Here is a 20423-nt window from a genome sequence, read left to right as displayed (position 1 = left end):
TGATTATAATAATAAACTAATAGTACATTCAAAAACTTAGTATTTTGCTGAATGGAGAGTGGATCCAGTGTCACTGTTCTATACAAATCTATGTTTTTTTGACACAAAAACCTTTTGCAAAACAGCAGCTCTTAAAAGAGTACACTGTCCATATCATTCAAATCACTGTGCAGACTTGGGATCAATCTCTACTTTCACAAAATCTCCACTGAAACTTGTCAAACTGCTATGTAAACATTTGAGGCATTTTTGCCAACAATTTGTGTCTTGCATCCAACTGATGCCGAGGCACGGATTAGACGAGAAGGAAAACATTACTGTCACGGCGATAGACATCTCTGACAGCAATGAAACTCCCTGGAGACTCTCTTGGATGTGCTCTGGAGGATTTGGGAGCTACCGGGAAAATCAGTGTCAAGTACAAGCTTCTGATGAATCAACTTTGGGAGTGGTAGGAAATGTTACTCAACCCGCAAAAATATGGTGAAGGCTCTTTTATTGACACTGACAAGAGCAATGTGTATCGTGCAGTGGGTCAAAGGTTTGACTTCACACCAACACAGTATGTGCAGTGATTAGGCTGATGGCATACAGGTGTGTGTCTCAGACAATCGATACAGGATAAAATAAATGAAAATATATACACGGTATATATATATACACAAAATACAGTGGAAAAAAACACATTATATGAGTTATTAATAAAAAGATAAGGAAATACCCATAATCATAACATTTTTGCGTGTTGACTGTGCAGTTTCCAGAGGTGGGATGTAACTAAATACATTTACTCAAGTATTGTACATTGTACTGTACAAATTTGAGGTACTTAAGTATTTTCTTCTCATGCCAGTTTATAATTTGACTACAATTCAGAGGGAAATTATTGTACTCTTTACTCCACTACAATTATGTGACAGCTTTAGTTACTAGTTCATTTAAAGATTAAGATTTAAGGTTTTTGCACACAAACATATAAAAATGTACAAGTAAAGCTGAAACCATTATCGAGTAATTCTTTGACAGAAAATTAACGGGCAACTATTTTAATAATTGTTTAGTCATGCAAAAATCACAGTTTCATGGTTCCAGCTTCTCAAATATGCGTATTTGCTGCGTTTCCTTTTTTTTAAATTATTCGAATAATTTGAATTTATTTTTAATAATGTTGAGCTTTGGACTATTGGTTGGACAAAACAAAGCATTGTGAAGGTGTCACTTTGGGCTCTGCGGGCATTTATTGAATTTTAACAAACCAAACAATCAATCGATTAATCGAGAAAATAACAAGCAGATTAATTCATAATGAAAATAATCATTAGTTGCAGTCATTTATATGAAATAGTTAAAGTTAGCTCCAACTCAAATGTAAAATGATGCTTTTATATTAATGTAGGCATAATAATAATCTAATGATATAATAGTATAACTGTCATATGAGTCATTTTTCTTTTAATACTTTGAGTATGTTTTCTGATTTTACTTACATACATTTACCTAAGTTAAATGTTCAATGCAGGACTTTTACCTGTAACTGAGTATTTTTAGAGGGTGGTATTAGTATTTTTACTTAAGTAAAGGATCTGAGTACTTCCTTTACCACCGGCAGTTTCTATACAAACACTTGTGGTTAATATTTTTTTTTCTGGTTCTGCGTTTATCTTGCAGTTGCCAGCTCCTCTGACCCTGCAGTACTGTACATGTTGTGCGCAAACCTTTTTTTTGTCTTTTTTCCTCTGGTATAAAACATCATCATGATTCAATACTTAAATGACAATTAACACATCATTTCAACCTCATTAATGTAGATAGATAATGAAGATAGAGAAGTGTTGGAGTGTACTCACAGTGGTTTTCTCCAGACAGTTCAGTAGGTGGTGGTGTTGGCTCTCTAACAGAGAGGTGGACTTAGCCAGCTTCTGCTCATCCTCTTCTGTATCCTTAGTAAGACACACAGACAAACACACACACACAAAATTGATGAATGTTGACAAATTTAATTGTTGGTGCATCCTTGTCACTCATTAAAGCCTCTAACTCTGTGCAGAAAATAACTCTTTGATATGAACTTTGTCATCAGTAATTAAAAGTCAGACGTGATACTTTGGTTCTGCTTCGTGTCTCCCATTTTAAACTGGGCTATCTTGGTTCGTGCTCATTGACTCCACTCTCATTTCCATTATGAGCAGGTAGCCAACAACTCCTGCTGTTTGCTTTTAAATAACTTACTAGCAAATTAGTTACATAACGGACCACATTTCTGCTCGGTGTGAATTGATCCCTCAGCCTTGGCAAGTGCTTTGTTTAAAATTAATTGTCTCTATTGTGCATCTTTTGTGCCATTAATACTGTAATTGCCTTTAGTTTGGTTCCTTGTGTAAGCAAGCTGAAAAAATAACTCCCCCTTTGAATTTACTGAACTAATAAAATTCAAAAGCGGTGTTGTTGCCAGCTCTCTTACTTAATTATCTAAGTAGGTACCACTGAGCGCCATGTGATGCTCCAGGCAGCAGAACAGTTATTGATGTATGAAGCATCAGATAGAGGAAAAACAAGAGTTGAGAAAAACAGAAACTTATGGAACCATTTTTTTTGGTATTTCTCCAAACGGGACTTGGTTTCAAAGCTCCGGCTCCAATATAGCTTAGTCTCAAAGTAATCACAATTGCCAAAAAACATGAAAACTGAAAACAAATTAATTCCCTCCCCACGGCGCACATTGTTACTCAAAGGATTTAGGTGGGTGGCGATCCAGCCCAAGGACTCTCATTCAGATTCCAGACACATGAACAATACAGTGATGTGGGCATGAGAAAACTACGCCTTCTGATGTCTTAATGTGTGGATCAGCCCTGTGGCAGAGGCCCTGTTACATACATCGTATAGCTAGAGACTGAGACCTGTGGCAAGGTTCAAGGTTACTTTCATGTAACGGAAGAAGCTGATTTGATAGAATCCATCTGGAATGTGACCCTGATAGTGTTATCCTCACTGAGGAAGTCTTTCTTCACATCTTGTATTATATCTTAATTGAAGAGAGGAAGTCAGCTTACTCAACTGATGGAGAATGACTGGCTCTTTAATTTCTCCTAATGCTGTGAGTAGGAGAAGGTGATATGGATCAAATGTATCATATATATGTCATTTTATACTCCATTATAGATAAACATTGTGGCATAGACACATTTCTGAAATTTCAAGTTTGTATTATAGACATAATTACCTGATGGGACTGTCTCTTTTTGGCTCAACCAGTTATTAATACCTGACAAATCAAGGTACTTCATCAAATAGCCTGTATCCAGAACTGTATCATGATTATTTCCCAGAGCTCGGACATTTTAGTCACAGATCCACCATCTTTGATTTTTACATGGCTTGTATTGACTTAAAGGGACTGTTTGTAACTTTTTACACGTATAAATCTACCGGGTCGGGATCCCATGCGCGCTCACATATGCGAGCGCGCATGGGATCCACCTCTAGACGTGAGGCTGCGCGCACACTCCACACTGCAGAAGAGTTAGTAGCTCTGAAAATATCTAGTGAACGTTTGTGCAGAAATAACTGCTGCAGCTCCTCCAGACCAACAGAGGTTTTCTGTGTCTTGTGAAGTGACGGGGCTCCGCAGCGAGAAACTTTATTGTCTCCGACCGGGTGCCGGTGTCTCCCTGCGGGCGCAGTCGGGAGACGATAACGTTACTCTTCCTGCTTCAGCCCCGGCACCGACCTGCTTTTCCTGCTTCAGCCTCGGAGTCTGAAGCAGGGAGAGTCAACACTAGGATCAGCATCTATTCATGGAGAGACCTTCGTCTGGTCAGCTAACATTACTGCCAAGCAGGTGAAATATAGAGTGATATTGTGGTTTTAGCTGACGTGTGTCGCCTCACTGTTTTGAGCGATGCTCGTTCAGGTATATTTAGAGCAAGCAAGCGCGAGCCCGATGCTGACTTTCGTTGACTTAACGGCCACAGGTGTCGCTGTTAACAAGCATTTCTGAAAGTTACAAATAGTCCCTTTAAATGGAGGAGACTTTTCTCACCAGACAAGTTGAATCACTGGAAAAAAAAAAAAAAATCAGCGATATGAGCAGTGGAGATAACCACGAGGGCAAATTGGAATAAATCCTGTCACTCTAAAGTGAAAAATGAAAATTAAATTAATGGCACCTAAAGGGATAGAGCTGTAAGGTCTTTCTATGCAAGGTTATAATAAAACTTGACAGGATTATCAATAAATCACCCTCTATGATAATGAGCCTGTGATCTGGGTAACAAATAAATGGCTGTCAGAAAATTGAAAAGCCTTCAGGGAAAACTGAAAAAGACCAGCAGACCAGAACTTCTAATCTAACTATAGGTTGAGAGAGTCACTTTGTCATATATCCCCACTCACTCCCACCCCAGACCCACGCAGCGCTACTGACTGACTGACAGCAGTGACACCACCGTAATTTGATGCGGCAGGACTCTGGCAGCCTCATCAAACACACGCAGAGGGATGTGGGTCGCTCAGCACTCACAGATGGCATTTATATGATAATTCTAACCACTTCCAGACACCCATGAGCTTTCGCACTGGACTCGATTAGATCCAAATGCATTTTAGTAACCATCTGCAAGGAGGGGAGTGTGTCACTGAAAGCAAGAGTGATGGACTGGATGGGAAGGATATAGGCAATTTGCTCATGCATTACCAAACACATTTTTCCATGGCGTTGACGAGAATAAAATAAAAAGGGCTGAGTAAAAAATGGAGGAGAACATGGTGGTGGAGGCTTACATTAAAAAGTTGAAAGTTGGTTGATGTCTGCAAGTAGTGGAGATAAAGAGAAAGACATGTGATTTAAATTAATAGTTGGACATTTTAAGAAATATGCTTATTTGCTTTCTTACAGAGAGTTAGATGAGAAGACCAATCCCTTGTGTGTGTGTGTTAAGTACAGTATGGAGCAAGAGCCAGGAGGTAGTTAGCTTAGCTTAGCATAAAAACTAAAAGCGGGAGGAAACAGCTAGCCTGGCTCTGTTCAGAGTTCAAAATACTCTAAAGTTAATATCTAAAATCAAATACATTTGAATCCATACACAAACTGAAATATAAAAATGATAAGTTATGGTTTGAAGGGGAGTTACATGCTGTATCTTTTGGTAGAGACCTCCTCGTTGCTTGGCAATTTCATGGTAACCTCAGGTAACTCCCCGTAAAACTACAACTTGTCACTTTTATATTTGTGTATAATTAATAACAAATGAGATATAATGAGTTAATTAGTGAGCTAGCTATATACACACACACATGTATGTATATATTTATTATTGGAAATCGATTAACAACACAAAACAATTACAAATATTGTCCAGAAACCCTCACAGGTACTGCATTTAGCATAAAAAATATGATCAAATCATAACATGGCAAACTCTAGTCCAAAAGGCAACAACAGCTGACAGTGTGTCAGTGTGCTGACTTGACTATGACTTGCCCCAAACTGCATGTGATTATCATAAAGTGGGCATGTCTGTAAAGGGGAGACTCGTAGGTACCCAGAGAACCCATTTTCATTCACATATCTTGAGGTCAGAGGTCAAGGGACCCCTTTTGGAAATGGCCATGACAGGTTTTCCTCGCCAAAAATTTAACGTAACTTTGGAGTCTAGTTATTTAGCCTCCTTCGCGACAAGCTACTATGACACCGATGGATTCTTTAGGTTTTCTAGTTTCCTATGATGCCAGTATCTTCACTCTAACTTTAGAACTGTTGGACAATATATTGATATCGCAAGTTTTATACTCCCTAATATCGGTAACGGCCCCAAAAATCCAGTATCGGTCGGGCTCTACTTTAAATAAATGCTAATGTTGCTCGGTGTCTGCTGCTGATGTGTAAATATGCAACTATTTGCTCACAACGTCACCACATATCAACTTTCTAAGTGTTGTGTTTACAACTTGTTTTCGCTACCCCTGAGTCGCCACAAAAATCAATTATTGCAGGTTTAAAGTATGGCGGTGACAAAAGACAAGAATGTAACAACACTGCAGTTGTCTATAATCATAGAGAGGAGGACAGACAGAAACAGTCTGCACCTTTTGTAGGAACAGGAGTCTGGGTGAGTGTGGGATTTAAGTGTCCTCCGCTTCCTCATTGTTCACATCTGCAATTTTGAAGTTTACTTCAGCCTCTCTTTTTAATGCACTAACCATCTAATTATCACCAAGAGTGACACAACAAGCAATGAAAGTAAAAACAAACTCTGTTGTCTGACTTTGCCAGTTTTACAGACGCGGATTAAATTAAGTCTAGGACTGAAAGACAACTAAGGAAAGTGCTTTGTGAGATTACACTGATAACGCCCGCATGGGGGATTATAGGCATAACTCCTCTGCTATCACCCCTGCCCTCTATAACAACCACAACGTGATGACTCCAACTTCTGCTGCTCTTGTATAGCTTCTAAATGACTTCTAAATTGTCCTCTGCTTAATTATAGCAGTAATTGTTTGTCATTTTGAGTGTGTAGATGTTTGTGTGTGTGTGTTTACTGCAGATGTGAAATTGCAGTGAACTGAAATAATTAGTAGAAGCGTGTTTGACAAGTAACAATATGATTAATCTCTCATACTGAATTACAATCTGATGACATTTCGTGTCATTTTTAATGAACACATTTTGAAATCACTTCCCAGTAATCATGACGCCCACTTTGTTGTTGGTGGTTGTTAGCATTCAGAGGGTCAGAGGTTGTTCTCACCGTCAGTTCCAGCAGTTCGTTGAGCAGTCCGTTGCGTTTGCTGTGCATGAAGGCGTTGGCGCTGCCGGACTTGGATATTCTTATCCTGGCCAGTCTGGCTTTCTGGGCGTGGGAAGAAGAGAAGAGGTCACAGCATTAGACAGGGTGGGCGGGAGGTCACAGAAGATGACTAATGCAGTGTTTAATGGTGAGAATCTGCCAACTCATCACATAAGCTCTGTAGTAATTTCCACAGCTACTAATGTACTGCTTTTACAACCACAATATCAGAGTGTTTTCACAAAGAAGTTCTTTATGTATGAGAACAGAACTCTACTCATCAACATACACTGGACAAAAGTATGTGGACGGGATTCACTCGCAACTTTTTTGCTTATCGGTTTATCGTTTAAGTTATTTTTCTAGCAAAAGCACATACAGTATGTTATAATACCGTACAAACATTCTCTGATCCTCTGGTTCCAACTTGTCCGAGGTAAATATTTGTTCCTTTTTGTTGTCTTATGTTTTAGGAAACTGAATATCTTGTGATGGATTTTTTTCTCTCTATTTTTTGACATTTTACATACAAAATAACCAATTGATTAATCGTCAAAGACAAAAGAAATATAAAAAAAAATAACTGCAAAGAAAGATTAATTGATCGTAAAAGTAATTGTTAGTTGTAGCCCTCATGAGAACATGAAGCAGATGAATCTCACATAGATGTAATTAGATGTGATTTAATACTGTTTTTGTTTTCATTAAATTATTTTTTTTCATTGTTTACCCCTTCATCCGTAGAATCAGTCCTTGTATTTCCTGATGCTAATATTGGATTTGTTCTGCCTGTTCTCATTATTCTAAATTGCCGTTTATTTCTATCCACTCCAGTAAAGGCCAACAACCACTTTGTGGAAGCTAATGAGGATCCAAATAAAAACAATGAAGAACGCCTCTTTGAAACTGCAACTTTTGCGTGAGTCCAAAAGATTTTAGTTTCATCCTTTCAAAATAGGATAATGAAGATTCAACCTAAACAACAAATCATCAGAAAAAAAATAAGAAAAATATAACCACCTGCTGATGTAGTCTGTCAGCAACTGAGACGCAACCAGTGGACGGTTTACTGCATTAGTGCTGATTCTGCCCATAAGAGGCTGAGGAGTTTACAAAAATGCGTCAGCTGAATATAAAATCACGTTCAATTTCAAAGCCGGTTTTCCACCTCCTCTTTGTCTACAGTACAATGAGATGTAGCAAAAAGATAAATGTGATAACTCCTCCAAAAGATAGATGTGATAACTGAACAGAGCGAGGCAGATAGAGAGAGGCAGACAGGAAATGAGAGAGAAATGGTATTGGGGATTTCTTAAAATGAAGAGGATATTAGGACGACTATACGGCTGCCTCAAGTGCTTCTGGACACATAAGGTGAGAGATTTCTTTAACCTTGTCCTGCTGCTCTCTCTCTTCCCCGATAAATGCATTTCAGAAACAGGAGACAGGCAGAGCAATATCTGCTTCCCAGACGCAAATCAAAAGTAACAGAATTAAGTTTGGATGCCTCAGAAATTGTCCGTCAGACTGTAGGTACCTGTGAAGTTGTGAGGAATGCTGGAGACTGAGATGTAATAATAATGATTGTGTATGTACGTGCACAGTGTGTGAAATGAAGAAGGGGGGTGAGGGGTGGGGGGGAGACACAACCGTCTTCTTTCTACCTAGAGTAGCTTCCGCTAAAGCGTGAATGAATTTGAAAGGGAAAGCGCTGTCGAGTCCTTCCTGCTTTTGTTGTTGATCAAAAGCTCGACTTGACACAAGGAAAGGAAAGAATATGAAAGAATAACTCTGATCCTACTGATGTGGCGATGAGTACTTCCTCTTCTCTGAAGTTCCATTGAACCCAAAGGGTTGTCTACGGAAACTTTACTCTGAGCTGATGAAATTCTGAATCGGTTTGGAGTCCAGAGGTGTGAGCAAGTTTGGTGAAGTCTTAAGACACAAGTTTTAAATGTGCTAAATTCGATATCCAGAGCGTTAATATAGCAGCAAACAACTATTTGCTATGTAAACACATAGAGGAGTAATGGCATCCTCAGCAGACAATGTCAGAAAGTCACGATAGCTGCCGGCTCAGCCGTCACCATGTTGAGAGCTGTGTGGATGCAATAGATACGCTCTGAATTTCGTATTGAGCACCTTTTAAGTCACAAGTCTAATAGAGAGCCCTTACGGTGGACCCCATTGGACCCTATTTCAGAAAAAATGTGAACGGTAGTCAACGAAGAGATATAAATATTTTTTGGATCCCATTTGAATTGCGCCATGAATCACACATATGATGTTTTTTACAATTTAAAACATAATTTTGCAAGTCAAGAAAGTCGGAGTTTGTTGTAAAACTGTTGAAGTATAAGACTGTGAAAATACGTAATTAGAAAGACTATACACCCAAAAGTCACGTAGTTACAGCTCTCTCTCTCTCTGAAGCTATGATGCCTGTGTGTTTTATACTGGTATGTACTCACAAAAGCAACGGGTCTTGCTCGTTCTTTCTCTTCCTGGCTGATAAAAAGACCAGGAGTCGCTGGATTAAACACATAAGATAATGTTTACTTTGAGCCTGGTCATAGCTAGGTTAGCTAGCCAGCTAGTGTTGGTTGGTGACACATATTGTCCGAGGCTAGAGACGTAGTTCATTGAGCCGTTTCACACAAAACTAAATGATACTACGAAAAAAAATACAACAAACCACGACTTTCTTGACTTGCAAAATTATGTTTTAAATTGACAAACATCATATGTGATTTGTGGCGTAATTCAGGATAAAAAGATATTTATGTCTCTCCGTTGACTACCATTCATATTGTTTCCAAAATAAGGTCCGATGGGGTCCACTGGAAGGGGCTCTCTATACCAAGTCAAGTCATGTCATATCATCATCAAGTCTCAAGTTAAAATCTAAAGGATAAGGCTGGTGTATTTCTCTTTTTGTCAAAAAACATGAACAAAACAAAAGCAACAATGGGTTAGTTTGTCGATCTCAATTCATTATGACACTATGACATTATGAATAGCTCTCAGCCCAAAGCCCTTTCATTCCTACTGAAGAGGTCAATTTTTAAAGGGATATTCCAGTCATTGTGTATTACATTCAATAAAGTTGGGAAAAATGGTCAAAATCAGTGCAGGGGAGTCCAAAATGTCCTTACTCCCTACCGGATGTGGGTTAAGCTCCAAAGACTCTGGATCATAGATTTCCTAATCAACCGATAGCATCTTTAAGTTAGACCCATCCTGCCTGGTAATTTCCCTCGTCTTTCAAATGCAGGTTTTCTGTTATTATTATGCCATTGTCTTTAGAAAACTTCCCCCTCAGCACCAAAATACATTATGCAACTATTTTTTGGTAGACTGACCTTTATGTGTAATATTGGGCATTACAGCTTGGCAGTGTAGTTTTTAGCAATTGTTACTCAAACAGGAGTAAAGTGCATTTCTGTAGGACTATTTTCACCTGTGAATTAATACACATTTGCGGTGCTAGTGAGTATTCACGGCAGCAAGATGGTGTCTGTGTTGACTTAAATAAACCACAGTGCCCATGTTCATAATGAAGAAACTTGTCACCCAGTGTAACTGTGTGTCTCATTGTTTTTTTTTTTAAGTTTCTGGGCTACAACTGAGGGGGATGAGGAAGTATTTCATGGCTGGAGAAACTTCTCTGAGGTAAATTACTCTAAAATTACAGTCTGTTCAGAGACGGGTCTAATGGGCCTCCTCGACACTCTGTCCAGAACCCAGTGATGATGGATTCTAGTGATTTTACTTTTTTGTATCTGTGGTCTTGATTGACTGAGCAAATCAAGCCTACATGCTCTAACATTACCATCCACAAGCCGACAGTCAGACAGCCAGACTGCAGCAGTCCAGAGGAAAAAGGCATGAAATGTTCAGCTCTCAGACAAGTGAGCATTCAGACTACTGCATATAGAGACCTTTTCCCTTTTTTCTTTCCTTTTACCCCAATCAGCCTCTCTCCTTCAGACCTTCTCCCTCGGCTTTCTCCAACCGTCTCCTTTGTGTTCTCATTCGCCCTCATGTCCGACCTCCTTCTCTCTTTACTCTATTGCTCCTGCCGTCTTGTTTTGCCCTCACGTCTCTGGTCTTTTTTTTTTTTTTTAACACAACATCCTGCCATCTCTCAGTGCGACTCCACTTGACTTTGCTGTCCCATTACCGGTGTGACCTCAGTTCATTTACTGCCTCGACACTCACCGACACCGATGGTGACTGCGATGCACCGCTTTGTTGTGCTGTAATAAAACAAGAAACCTGTCTTCTTCTTCTTCTTCTGGGGAAGTTTTCTTTTTGACTTATCAGGGAATTAGGCACATTAGTATCAGGGGTTGTTCCTCCTGCTAGTTATACAATCCGTGGGTGACTGAACATGAAGAGGAGACACTGCACTCTGCACTGAGGCCTTCACTATGCAGTAGTTAGCAGGGAACGACTATCATTGAATCCAATTTAGATTCTCTACTTTCTATTTTCTGACCGTGGAGCTACAACGGGTACATGAGAAGACCTTTTTGTAAAGTCAAATCCCCAGTTGACTACATAATTGTAATGGGAGCCTGGAGCAGCCTGTTGTTAGAGAAGAATGAAGACGAATGAGACCTATAGGGAAGGCCAGGAGAGATGGAGTAATAGAAGGAGGAAAGACAGATGAACAGGGTTAATATAAAAGAAATCTTTTCTTCCTTTTCTTTCTGTTCTCATTCTATTAGGGAAAAATACAGAGCACATGTGGCTATAATAGGGGTTTTCTGTGCAGTGGTGAAGAAAAATAGCTCACAGGTGCACAGTAAATGTGTTGGTGACTCGCTAACCTTTTACAGTTGTGGGCATAAAAGCAAGGTAAGAACAGAAAATTACACAGACCGATCCAACAAAGCAACTCCTGCACGCTGAGCTCAAGGTTTTCCACCAACAAACAACAAAATGTATTGTACTTTCCTGGGTTGGCAAAGCATTGTCGCTGTGTAAGAAGATTACAAAGAATCTAGAGCACTGGTTTCCAACCTGGGGGGGTCACAAGGCCTTCTTGATTTTAAGGGGTCCAAGACAATTTCAAACATTTTTTTTTTTCAAAAAATGTATTCATTTCTGTAAAGAAAACTAAATTAAATTGATATTTTTAAAGTTTGGATTATTATTTAAAATATAAACCAAATTTCACAGGATCCAATCAAAATCCAATCCAATTCAATCAAAATTAATTTATAAAGCACATTTAAAAACAACAAAAGGTGACCAAAGTGCTGTACAGTTAAACATAAAAACAACAAAAACTAAATAAAACACTAAGACCAACTTAAAACCAACAGGAAATTAAAATGCATAAAGACAAATAGGAAAGGAAAAAGGATTAAAAATAGGCAACACTCATGCCGAGCCAAAAGCCAAGGAATACACAAGCTATATTCACAGAGCCTCCCCTCTCTGTCAAACAGCCTCGTCCTGCATTAGAAAAGTATGCAGTTAAAAAACCCCAAAGAGCTGACAGAACAACGACCGAGCGTCAGGGAGAAGAAAACACTGAATATGTCAAGAAAGAAGCCTATTAAATATGTATGATTGTTAAAACAATACACAATACAGAGAACTGTATTAAAAGTCCCTAAAAAATACAGGAAAACTATGCACTCTCCGATGCATATATACAGGAAATAATCTGCTCAAAATTCATCCAAATTGCTGGTTTTACACAAACTTCCTGCAGTTATTGCGTTAACTATTTCGGTTAATTGTACAGTTTATCAGTTGTTCTGTACTGTTATTGTTATGCATTGAATATAATATAAGATATCCATAAAATATTTCACTTAGTCGGGGGTCGTCAGTTTACTCAATGATTAAAAAAAGGGGTCCCCTAGGAAAATGGTTGGGAACGACTGCATGATCTAGAGAACAAATATGCACTAATCTGTTTGAGTAAATGCTACAGTCTGACCCACTGTTTCAAAGAACTATACCAAGGATTAGTGTTAAGTTTAATATATTAGTTTGCAAAACACATCCGGCCAGCGTTGGTCTTAAAAATGTTGATACTGGTGCATCAGCGTTTTCCACTTCTGGTCCCCATAACTGCAGCAAAAAAACTGCATTCAAACGTAATTTCTTTTTGATTTCATTTAACGTCTCAATAATGCTTTTATAAATTAATTCCTCAGTTAAAGTGGGTTATGCATCCCAGAGTTTCTCCTCACTAATTTAATGAGGCAGATAAACCAGAGGAGACGTTAACTCTAAAAGAACTTCATTAAGTCTTACTGAAGAGTTTTACTGTCCCGTCGTGGTTTAAAACATGTTTTAAACCACTGTTAAAAATTAGGACAATTAAAAATGTCCTTCAGGGAAAATCCTCAGATCCACATCAAACAATAGCTTGTGAAACATGCAGAGAGTAAATGGCCAATGTAAATGCTGCTAGAGCGAAGATGCAACTCTCTTGAACGAGGCTGTTTGTTGCTGTTGAATTATTTCAACTCAAGATTTTGTATATATTTCAATATAAGAACATCTGTGATGCTCGTCATTCAGCAATTGAATAATGTTCTTGGCTTAACTTGTTGTTTTGTAGAAGATGAGTGATAAAACTCAACAGCTTCCTCATATATTATTCAGACAGATGTCTGTCCTCCCAGCACTTCTGCTGGTCTCTCCTGCTGTCAGTAGCTGTTGCTAAGCAACAGTTCATCAATGCCGATGTACAAATATCGATATCAAAACAATATTTAATAGTCAATGAAGAGGTTACAAGTTTTAAACGCGTCACAGAGCAAGTTATGTGGAAATCTTATCTGTCCACATTTTATGGTCCTGTTAAAATATTTTTACAGATATCATCTATGTTTTGAAAATGGACCTCAAAATTAATCATGAGCTCATTTTGTTAGGTAAATTGCCAAAGGGGATAGTCAGAACTGAAGACAATTACCTTATGAGAATAATGAAGATAACTGCTCTTAAACTTATAAGAAAAAAATGGTTGCAGAAACTAAGCCCTGGTGTAGAGGAATGGAGGGATCTAATGGAGCAAGTAAAAGTAACGGAGCAGTTAACATATAAAACCAGAGGAAATCTTAGACGCACATTGTGGACCAAAGTGGGGGTCAATATTGACAACACAAAATAAGATGATATTGCACCTCAGCGCTCCAGGAATGATGTATTTTTGTAGGCCAACCAGGAAGTTAGCATCACCCTGGTTCCCTCTACAAAAAGCCAATGGGATTTTTCCATTTGATTTTGGATTACTGCAAAAAATAAGCTTTGTGGCAAACAAACGTTTATGGTACTGACATGTTTTGTTCAGCAGGATAATCTCCACAAATGAACATCTTTTTTATGATTTTTGAAGTGTAAATGCAATCGCCAGAGGAAAATGCTTACGTTGGGCTATAAGCAAACTACCCCATGGTTACATGAACACGAGCACACACAACGAGGCTGTGACGATGAACGAGTCGGCGTGAAGGCGTTTAGTTGTCTCATTTAACCGCTTGTTAGCAAAGACGAGTTGGATATTTACTAACGTATTTTATTTCGTAGAACAAAACGTTAAAATCTCTTAAGCTTGTGTTAACCACAGACCTTATTTCAGGCATCTAATTCTAAAACCCCATTGACTTCGAGACGAGGGAACCGGAAGTGCTAAAATGCTAATTCATTCCTGGGTTTTATTCCTGTAGCACTCAATACAAAGTACACTAATCCAGATATTCAGATAGGCAATAGATTGCTAATGGATTAATAGATATTGGGAGGAGTCAACAACCAATTTCCTTTTTTTTTACTATCAGCATTATTATCATGTATTTGCCTATTTATTTATTTCGATTTGTTTCTCTCCTCTTAGTTGTATTATGTTTATAAAATTATTGTTTGTTAGTGTTGTTACTGTTGTATCCTTGCTTCTTATTTATTAGAATTCACCTTTCCCCAACAGTAAACAATACTGAAGGTTATCCAGCTTGTACCATTGTGCGACCGGAGGAGGGAAGTCAGTGATGGAACAAGTGAGAGAAAGACCTGTGAATAATATGAATTTGAATGTATACATGGATGGAAGGTTGTGCGTGGGTTGGAGGGCATGAAGGTGTGTATTTTGTACGTTAGCTTTTATTATTTCTGATAAAATATTTTTAACCTTTTTAGTGTTTTTTTTATGTGGTTGTGTGTTCTTTCTTTCTTTCTTTCTTTCTTTCTTTCTTTCTTTCTTTCTTTCTTTCCTATTACCTTGGTTATATGTCACAATGGTGCCTCACATCTTGGAAAATAAAATTATAAAAAAACATCTTATTTGCAGTGTGATTTACAACACTTGTTCGCACTTCTTTTTTAGGTGATTACCTAAAAAACAAGTTCCTTCAAAAGTGGGAAACTTAATTTGATTGCATTAACAATTTAATAAATTGTTTTTAGTGCATTATCCAACAATTTCCATCCATCACATGCAGCTGTGTAGCCTTTCATGATAATTGTCAAACCATGTGTAAAAAGAATGACCGTCATTAATGTGCTTTTTCTCGATTGTATCCAAACCTACTTTGATTTTTTGTTTGTTGTTAGTGTTTTGCAGCCTCTGCCATCAGTGTATGGATGTGTGGGTGAATGGGTGAATGCTGACATGTAGTGTGAGGCGCTTTGAGTGGTCGGTAGACTAAAAAGGAGCTTTATAAAGTCCATTTACCATTTATTTCCTCCTCACTTCTGCTGATTCAAAGCAATATATTAATGAAAAACCAGACACCTAGGAGTCGTATATCGTCATGGATTCAAACCAGACGTTTCCCTCCTCAATTAGCTATCAGCAGCTGCTCTCTAACTTAATAGCGCTCTTATCTAGACCCGCAGAAAGGTCAAGCCACTGGGTGAGTGTAGTGAGTGGATAGCGAACATTTAGTACTTGGATTTAAAGTGCGTGTGTGAGAGAAAGAGAGAGAGAGATAGGGAGTGTGTGTGCATGTGTGGAAGGACGTTGAATAATGTGGGTGTGAAGGGCAAAAAATGTTCTGTGTGTGTGTGTGTGTTTGATGGTGTTGGAAACTGTGGGATGATGTAGGTTGAAGGACAGCGATTCCTAATTGGGGTCAACTCTTTTCACTATCACCTTTTTTAAGTTGGTAAAATGTGTCATCTGTCTTTTTGATAAAAAAACGAAATCATTCGTCATCAAGATCCTTTAACACTCTGTCATTACTTTAATGATCTGATGATCTTTCAGGAGGGTTTTTCAGGTTTAACCATTAGTATTCACCGAGCCAGCATTTCTACTCAACACGTCAAACTCCCATTGATTCTCATCAACGTAATACTATCTAATAACCTTGTGGTACTTTGGCCTTTTGAAAATCGAAAGCATGCACTGCTATATGTATGTGCACAACATAAACAATTATTTGACCCACACATAACCCATGAATCTCCCTGCTGGAGCAGATGGAATTAATTAACGACACTGACTTTTACCTTCTGAGCGCGGCGTTTGTCTGCTCTCTGGTTCTGGTGGTAGATGCGACTGAAGTTGGAGACGATAACTGGGACGGGCAGAGCGATCACCAGCACGCCGCTCAGGGAGCAGATGGAGCCGAAGATCTTCCCGGCGATCGTCTTTGGCACCATGTCTCCGTACCTAGAAATGAGAAAGACGAGGTTAGACAAGGTGCTGAAATAGATACATGGTGTTGACTTGATATGCGAGGTATGTTTCCATCCACTTGTTGTTATGCCCATTTACAATTTGAGCATGAAAGAACCTGAGTGGAAATGCAAGAGAACATAAAAATCTTTGCACGGTGGATGAAGCAGACAAGCTGGCATATCAAAAAAGAGTGTTTTGGAATACACCTTGACATTAGACAGACTGTAGACAAAGCATTCATTTCATGCTGCTTGACTCTCATCAGAAAAATCCAAGAATAAAGAGGCGGTAACAGTTGGAGCCCCGATTCCAAGTACAGATGGTCCACATGGTCCATCCTCCTGGTGTCATCTTTTGACTCGGCACTCAACTCAAGAAAAACTTTTAAAACTTTTAAAATTTGATGAACAGATCAACTCTGTGGTGAAAAGCTTCTAACTGGTACTTGAAAATACTTTATTGCCATTAACACACATTGACAGGCAATTGACAACACAAAACCAAATTACCTTGAAATTGAGAACTAAAGACGTACTTATTTTCATCGGCTTTTAATACTAAAATGTTTTAGTATTTTATAAACTTTTATAAATTGCTCTGTTATAGATTAGTGCACATAATATAATATTTCCGTGTATGTTCCCATTGCAACCTATTCTTGTATTGTTGTTGATATTTTACTCGCTGTTCACTTTAACTTTACAGCACTTTGGTGCGTTCCGGTTGTTTGTGCACGTGCTAAATAAACTTGACTTGGATCAGAAGAGACAATTTAATTGCCATCATGTATCAAAGCATCAAAGCGTCTGGTGCTCAATTCATTATGTAATCGTGTCACATCCTCTTATAAGAAAGAATGTGATGACAAATTAGTTTCTTTAAAAGGTAGTTAAAAGAAAAATGCACATCACATATCTGCTTGAGCAGCTTTGAGATTGTGATGGTTTGTTTTCATCATTTGCTATAGAATTTACTCTAAACCGCCACACACACATACAGACACACACACACACGCACACATACAGACACACACACACATAGAGATACACACACACACCTATAACATCTATTGTTGTTGATTTTTTTTTTTGGGGTCTGTTTTTTAATTATCATTCTGTTTTATTATTATTATTATTATTTTAATATGGGGATTATCTTATTATACTTGATTTTGTTTGTCTGTTTCCTTAACAAAAAAAATATGTTGTTTGTTTTCCTGTACTTTTGTATACAAAATGTTTTTTTTTTTTTTATATGAAAACTAATAAACAAAGTGGGGAAAAAAAAGAAAAATGCCCGGATTTTATTTTGCCAAAATGTCTGAATTTCATTTAAAAACACGATTATACAATTTTAAAGGAAACATAATTACTGGCTGTACATCACCATACACAACCAGCAAGGTTGAATTATTCCAGCAGGTCTCAAAAGTACTTTTCCTGATCTGACTTTGGCTACGTGTCCGAAAGCACTCCCTATTTTAGAGCACTGTATTTACTTTGTTATATTTTATTTGAATATGTTTTTGCCAGCAATCCCACTGTACAACAGTATTTAATAAATGCAAAAATCACAGTTATGACACACTACACCTGTCAGTGAGGGCACAAAATAGTCAATTTCAATTTATTGCTCACCAAGTTAAACCTGCATCTAGTGATTTTTGGGTTGTTTGTGGGCAGCGAAACCAAGCTGTAAAGAAATCACTGATATCACCTTTATCATTAATTAGAGCAACTATTAAGTCTCTTTCATAAAGATACTAGTGAATGAGTGAATAAGGAAGTGATTACAGACAGTGTTAGCCTTTGCAGCTTTCCTTTTCTTTGTTCCATATTTTAACTCCTGTTGTTTTCAGCTTCCTTTGGCCTTCCGATAATTCGATTACACAGGTGACTGGCTGCTGTAACAGGTGGCCAGAGGTAGAGAGATAGGACCACTGCTATCTATGCAGCTCAGACCGGGGATAACAAAGCCATGCCAGTGGGATCCGGGGCCAGGAAGAAGCCAAGGTTGACTCGCTGGCCAAAGCCATGGGCCAGGATGGCGTTAAGTGGAACAAATTGATTTCAAAATACAGACTTCCAGGACGAGCTTGTAAGCAGTGGGGAAAGACACGGATATCTTCTCCTGGAGAGGCCGCTGACATCAAGTTCAAGTAGTGTGATGTGAAGCAATAGGAAACAATGTTTGCTGGTGCATGATAGGTGCCATTTTGAGAGAAAAACAGAGTGATTAGATCAGTGTTTCCCTTAGGTTGACTACTTTGTGGCTGGATCGCCCGGTACGTTCTTCCTCTAAAACAGTGGTGAAGAATCAAAGGACTGAATGCCAGGAGTTGAGTTTTCATCAACCCATTTGTGCCCGCAACTAAAATTTAATTTGGTGTAAGCACAAATATGAAGACATTTAAAAAAATCGGTCAAACTGTTTGTCTGAAAGGTGAATTTCTCTTATCGTACTATATCTAGTATTTGGGCACATAATGGGACTACTGTTTTTGCAAAAGACTCCATTATATTTAAGAACAAACATTAGTCCCATGTGCCCAAATATTAGATATATTGTATGATAAGAACATGTCTGTATCTCAAAAACTACACAGAGCACAATAAAGTATTTGGTATCTATGAACTCATAACAAGTTGAATATCAAAGATATGCACACACATGCAGCGTGAAAAAATATCTCATATGGAAAACATTTAATAAACACAATATTAGCTTTTTAAATCCTGACTTTAACTATAAATAATAGTGTGATTTGTTTTAAGTGATCTAAAAATGTAAAAGTCGTACTGATACTTGCCAAAAGTATGCCTGCATACCAAATTTCAAGACTTTTGCCCAATCAGAACAAATGTTTTTCTTATCATAGTAATTATAGTCTTTGGGCACAAATGGGTTAAAACAAAATTATGACAGGTGAGTGTGCATGCCAAATTAATCATAGCACACAAGGCCAATCTTCCTCCTGCGTTACCATGTGACCGGTTGCTGAAAAGCAATATAGCATTTAAAAGGCTATCTTTTAAACGGACTACGGTGCAACGATCACTCAACGTAAAACACACCGAGGCTACTAAAACACTTCCAGCAAACTTCACGAAGAACAATGAGGGCAAAACAGCATCACCAATCTGTTTTAACCAAATATTCTCTGGTCTAGCACGGCTAAAAACACAAAAACACTGAATCCTACTCCGGCAAGCTACGACAACGTTTTTCACTTCACCTGTCCCTGCTCTGCTCCACTCAGTGTGCGTGTGTGTGAGTGGAGAGGTTAAGCCCCGCACTCTGTGGAACGCAACAACATGAGGATATTATTGATGATCATGTATGAAATTTTAGCAGCAGCTCTCCTAATTCTGCAGCAGTGCACCTGAATATAAAGGAAACACTGAACAAGGAAGACAAAAAGGAAAGATGAGTGCATATTCTGTATAACACGCTGTTCTTAGAACCAAAGGCCTCGACAGACCGATTTCCTCAAGGGCCACTTTAAAAAACGGATCGAGCACGTGATTTTGATCCTCAAAGTTTCGGTTAAACACGTGTTCTTGTCAGACGACGCTTTTTTCTCTTCCTCTCTGGCTGTTTGGCCTCTTTGGCTCCACTGAGTTTCCCCTCCACTGCGTTCTCGACACAACGAGACTCTTGACAGGTAAGCCCCATGCACTGTTGACCACTGTGTCTCTTGAGGGCCGCTCTCTGCCCAGACGTGGGTGGGTGCCTTTCACTTTGTTTTTTTGGGGTTTTTTTGGGCCCAAAGCTCCTACTCTCCATGCTGAAAGGCGCTATAATCGCTAGACTTACCTCCTGCTTACTACCCACAAACTGAGGAGCTGGGGGATTATCACACACCCAGCCTTCTGCTCTGCCTGAACAAATACATGTGAGAGGGAGGAACGTGATGTTGCCCAAATCCTTTTTCTTACAAAGTAGAGAGGAGCACAGATGATGCAGTACCGCAATTAATG

The 20423-nt window shown here is 38.6% G+C and overlaps 1 protein-coding gene across 4 annotated transcripts in view; it reads right to left on the bottom strand.

Annotated features, from left to right (window-relative positions):
- The window catches only part of LOC141771588 (A-type voltage-gated potassium channel KCND3-like), a 118166-nt gene that overhangs the window by 5956 nt on the left and 91787 nt on the right, over positions 1 to 20423 (bottom strand). Inside the window, exons 3-6 of one of the 4 annotated variants that reach the window (XM_074642025.1) lie at positions 16266 to 16434; positions 6753 to 6854; positions 4783 to 4809; positions 1848 to 1940 (exon numbers count right to left, since the gene is read on the bottom strand). In XM_074642025.1, the coding sequence (XP_074498126.1) occupies positions 1848 to 1940; positions 4783 to 4809; positions 6753 to 6854; positions 16266 to 16434 (391 nt within the window). The remainder of the gene's footprint in view (positions 1 to 1847; positions 1941 to 4782; positions 4810 to 6752; positions 6855 to 16265; positions 16435 to 20423) is intronic. The other 3 variants (XM_074642034.1, XM_074642042.1, XM_074642050.1) reach the window with 3 other exon arrangements.

The sequence above is a fragment of the Sebastes fasciatus genome, chromosome 1 (assembly GCF_043250625.1).
Source record: "Sebastes fasciatus isolate fSebFas1 chromosome 1, fSebFas1.pri, whole genome shotgun sequence".
Classification (NCBI taxonomy): domain Eukaryota; kingdom Metazoa; phylum Chordata; class Actinopteri; order Perciformes; family Sebastidae; genus Sebastes; species Sebastes fasciatus.
The sequence above is the reverse complement of the archived record's forward strand: the minus strand, read 5'-3'. Positions and strand labels throughout refer to the sequence as shown.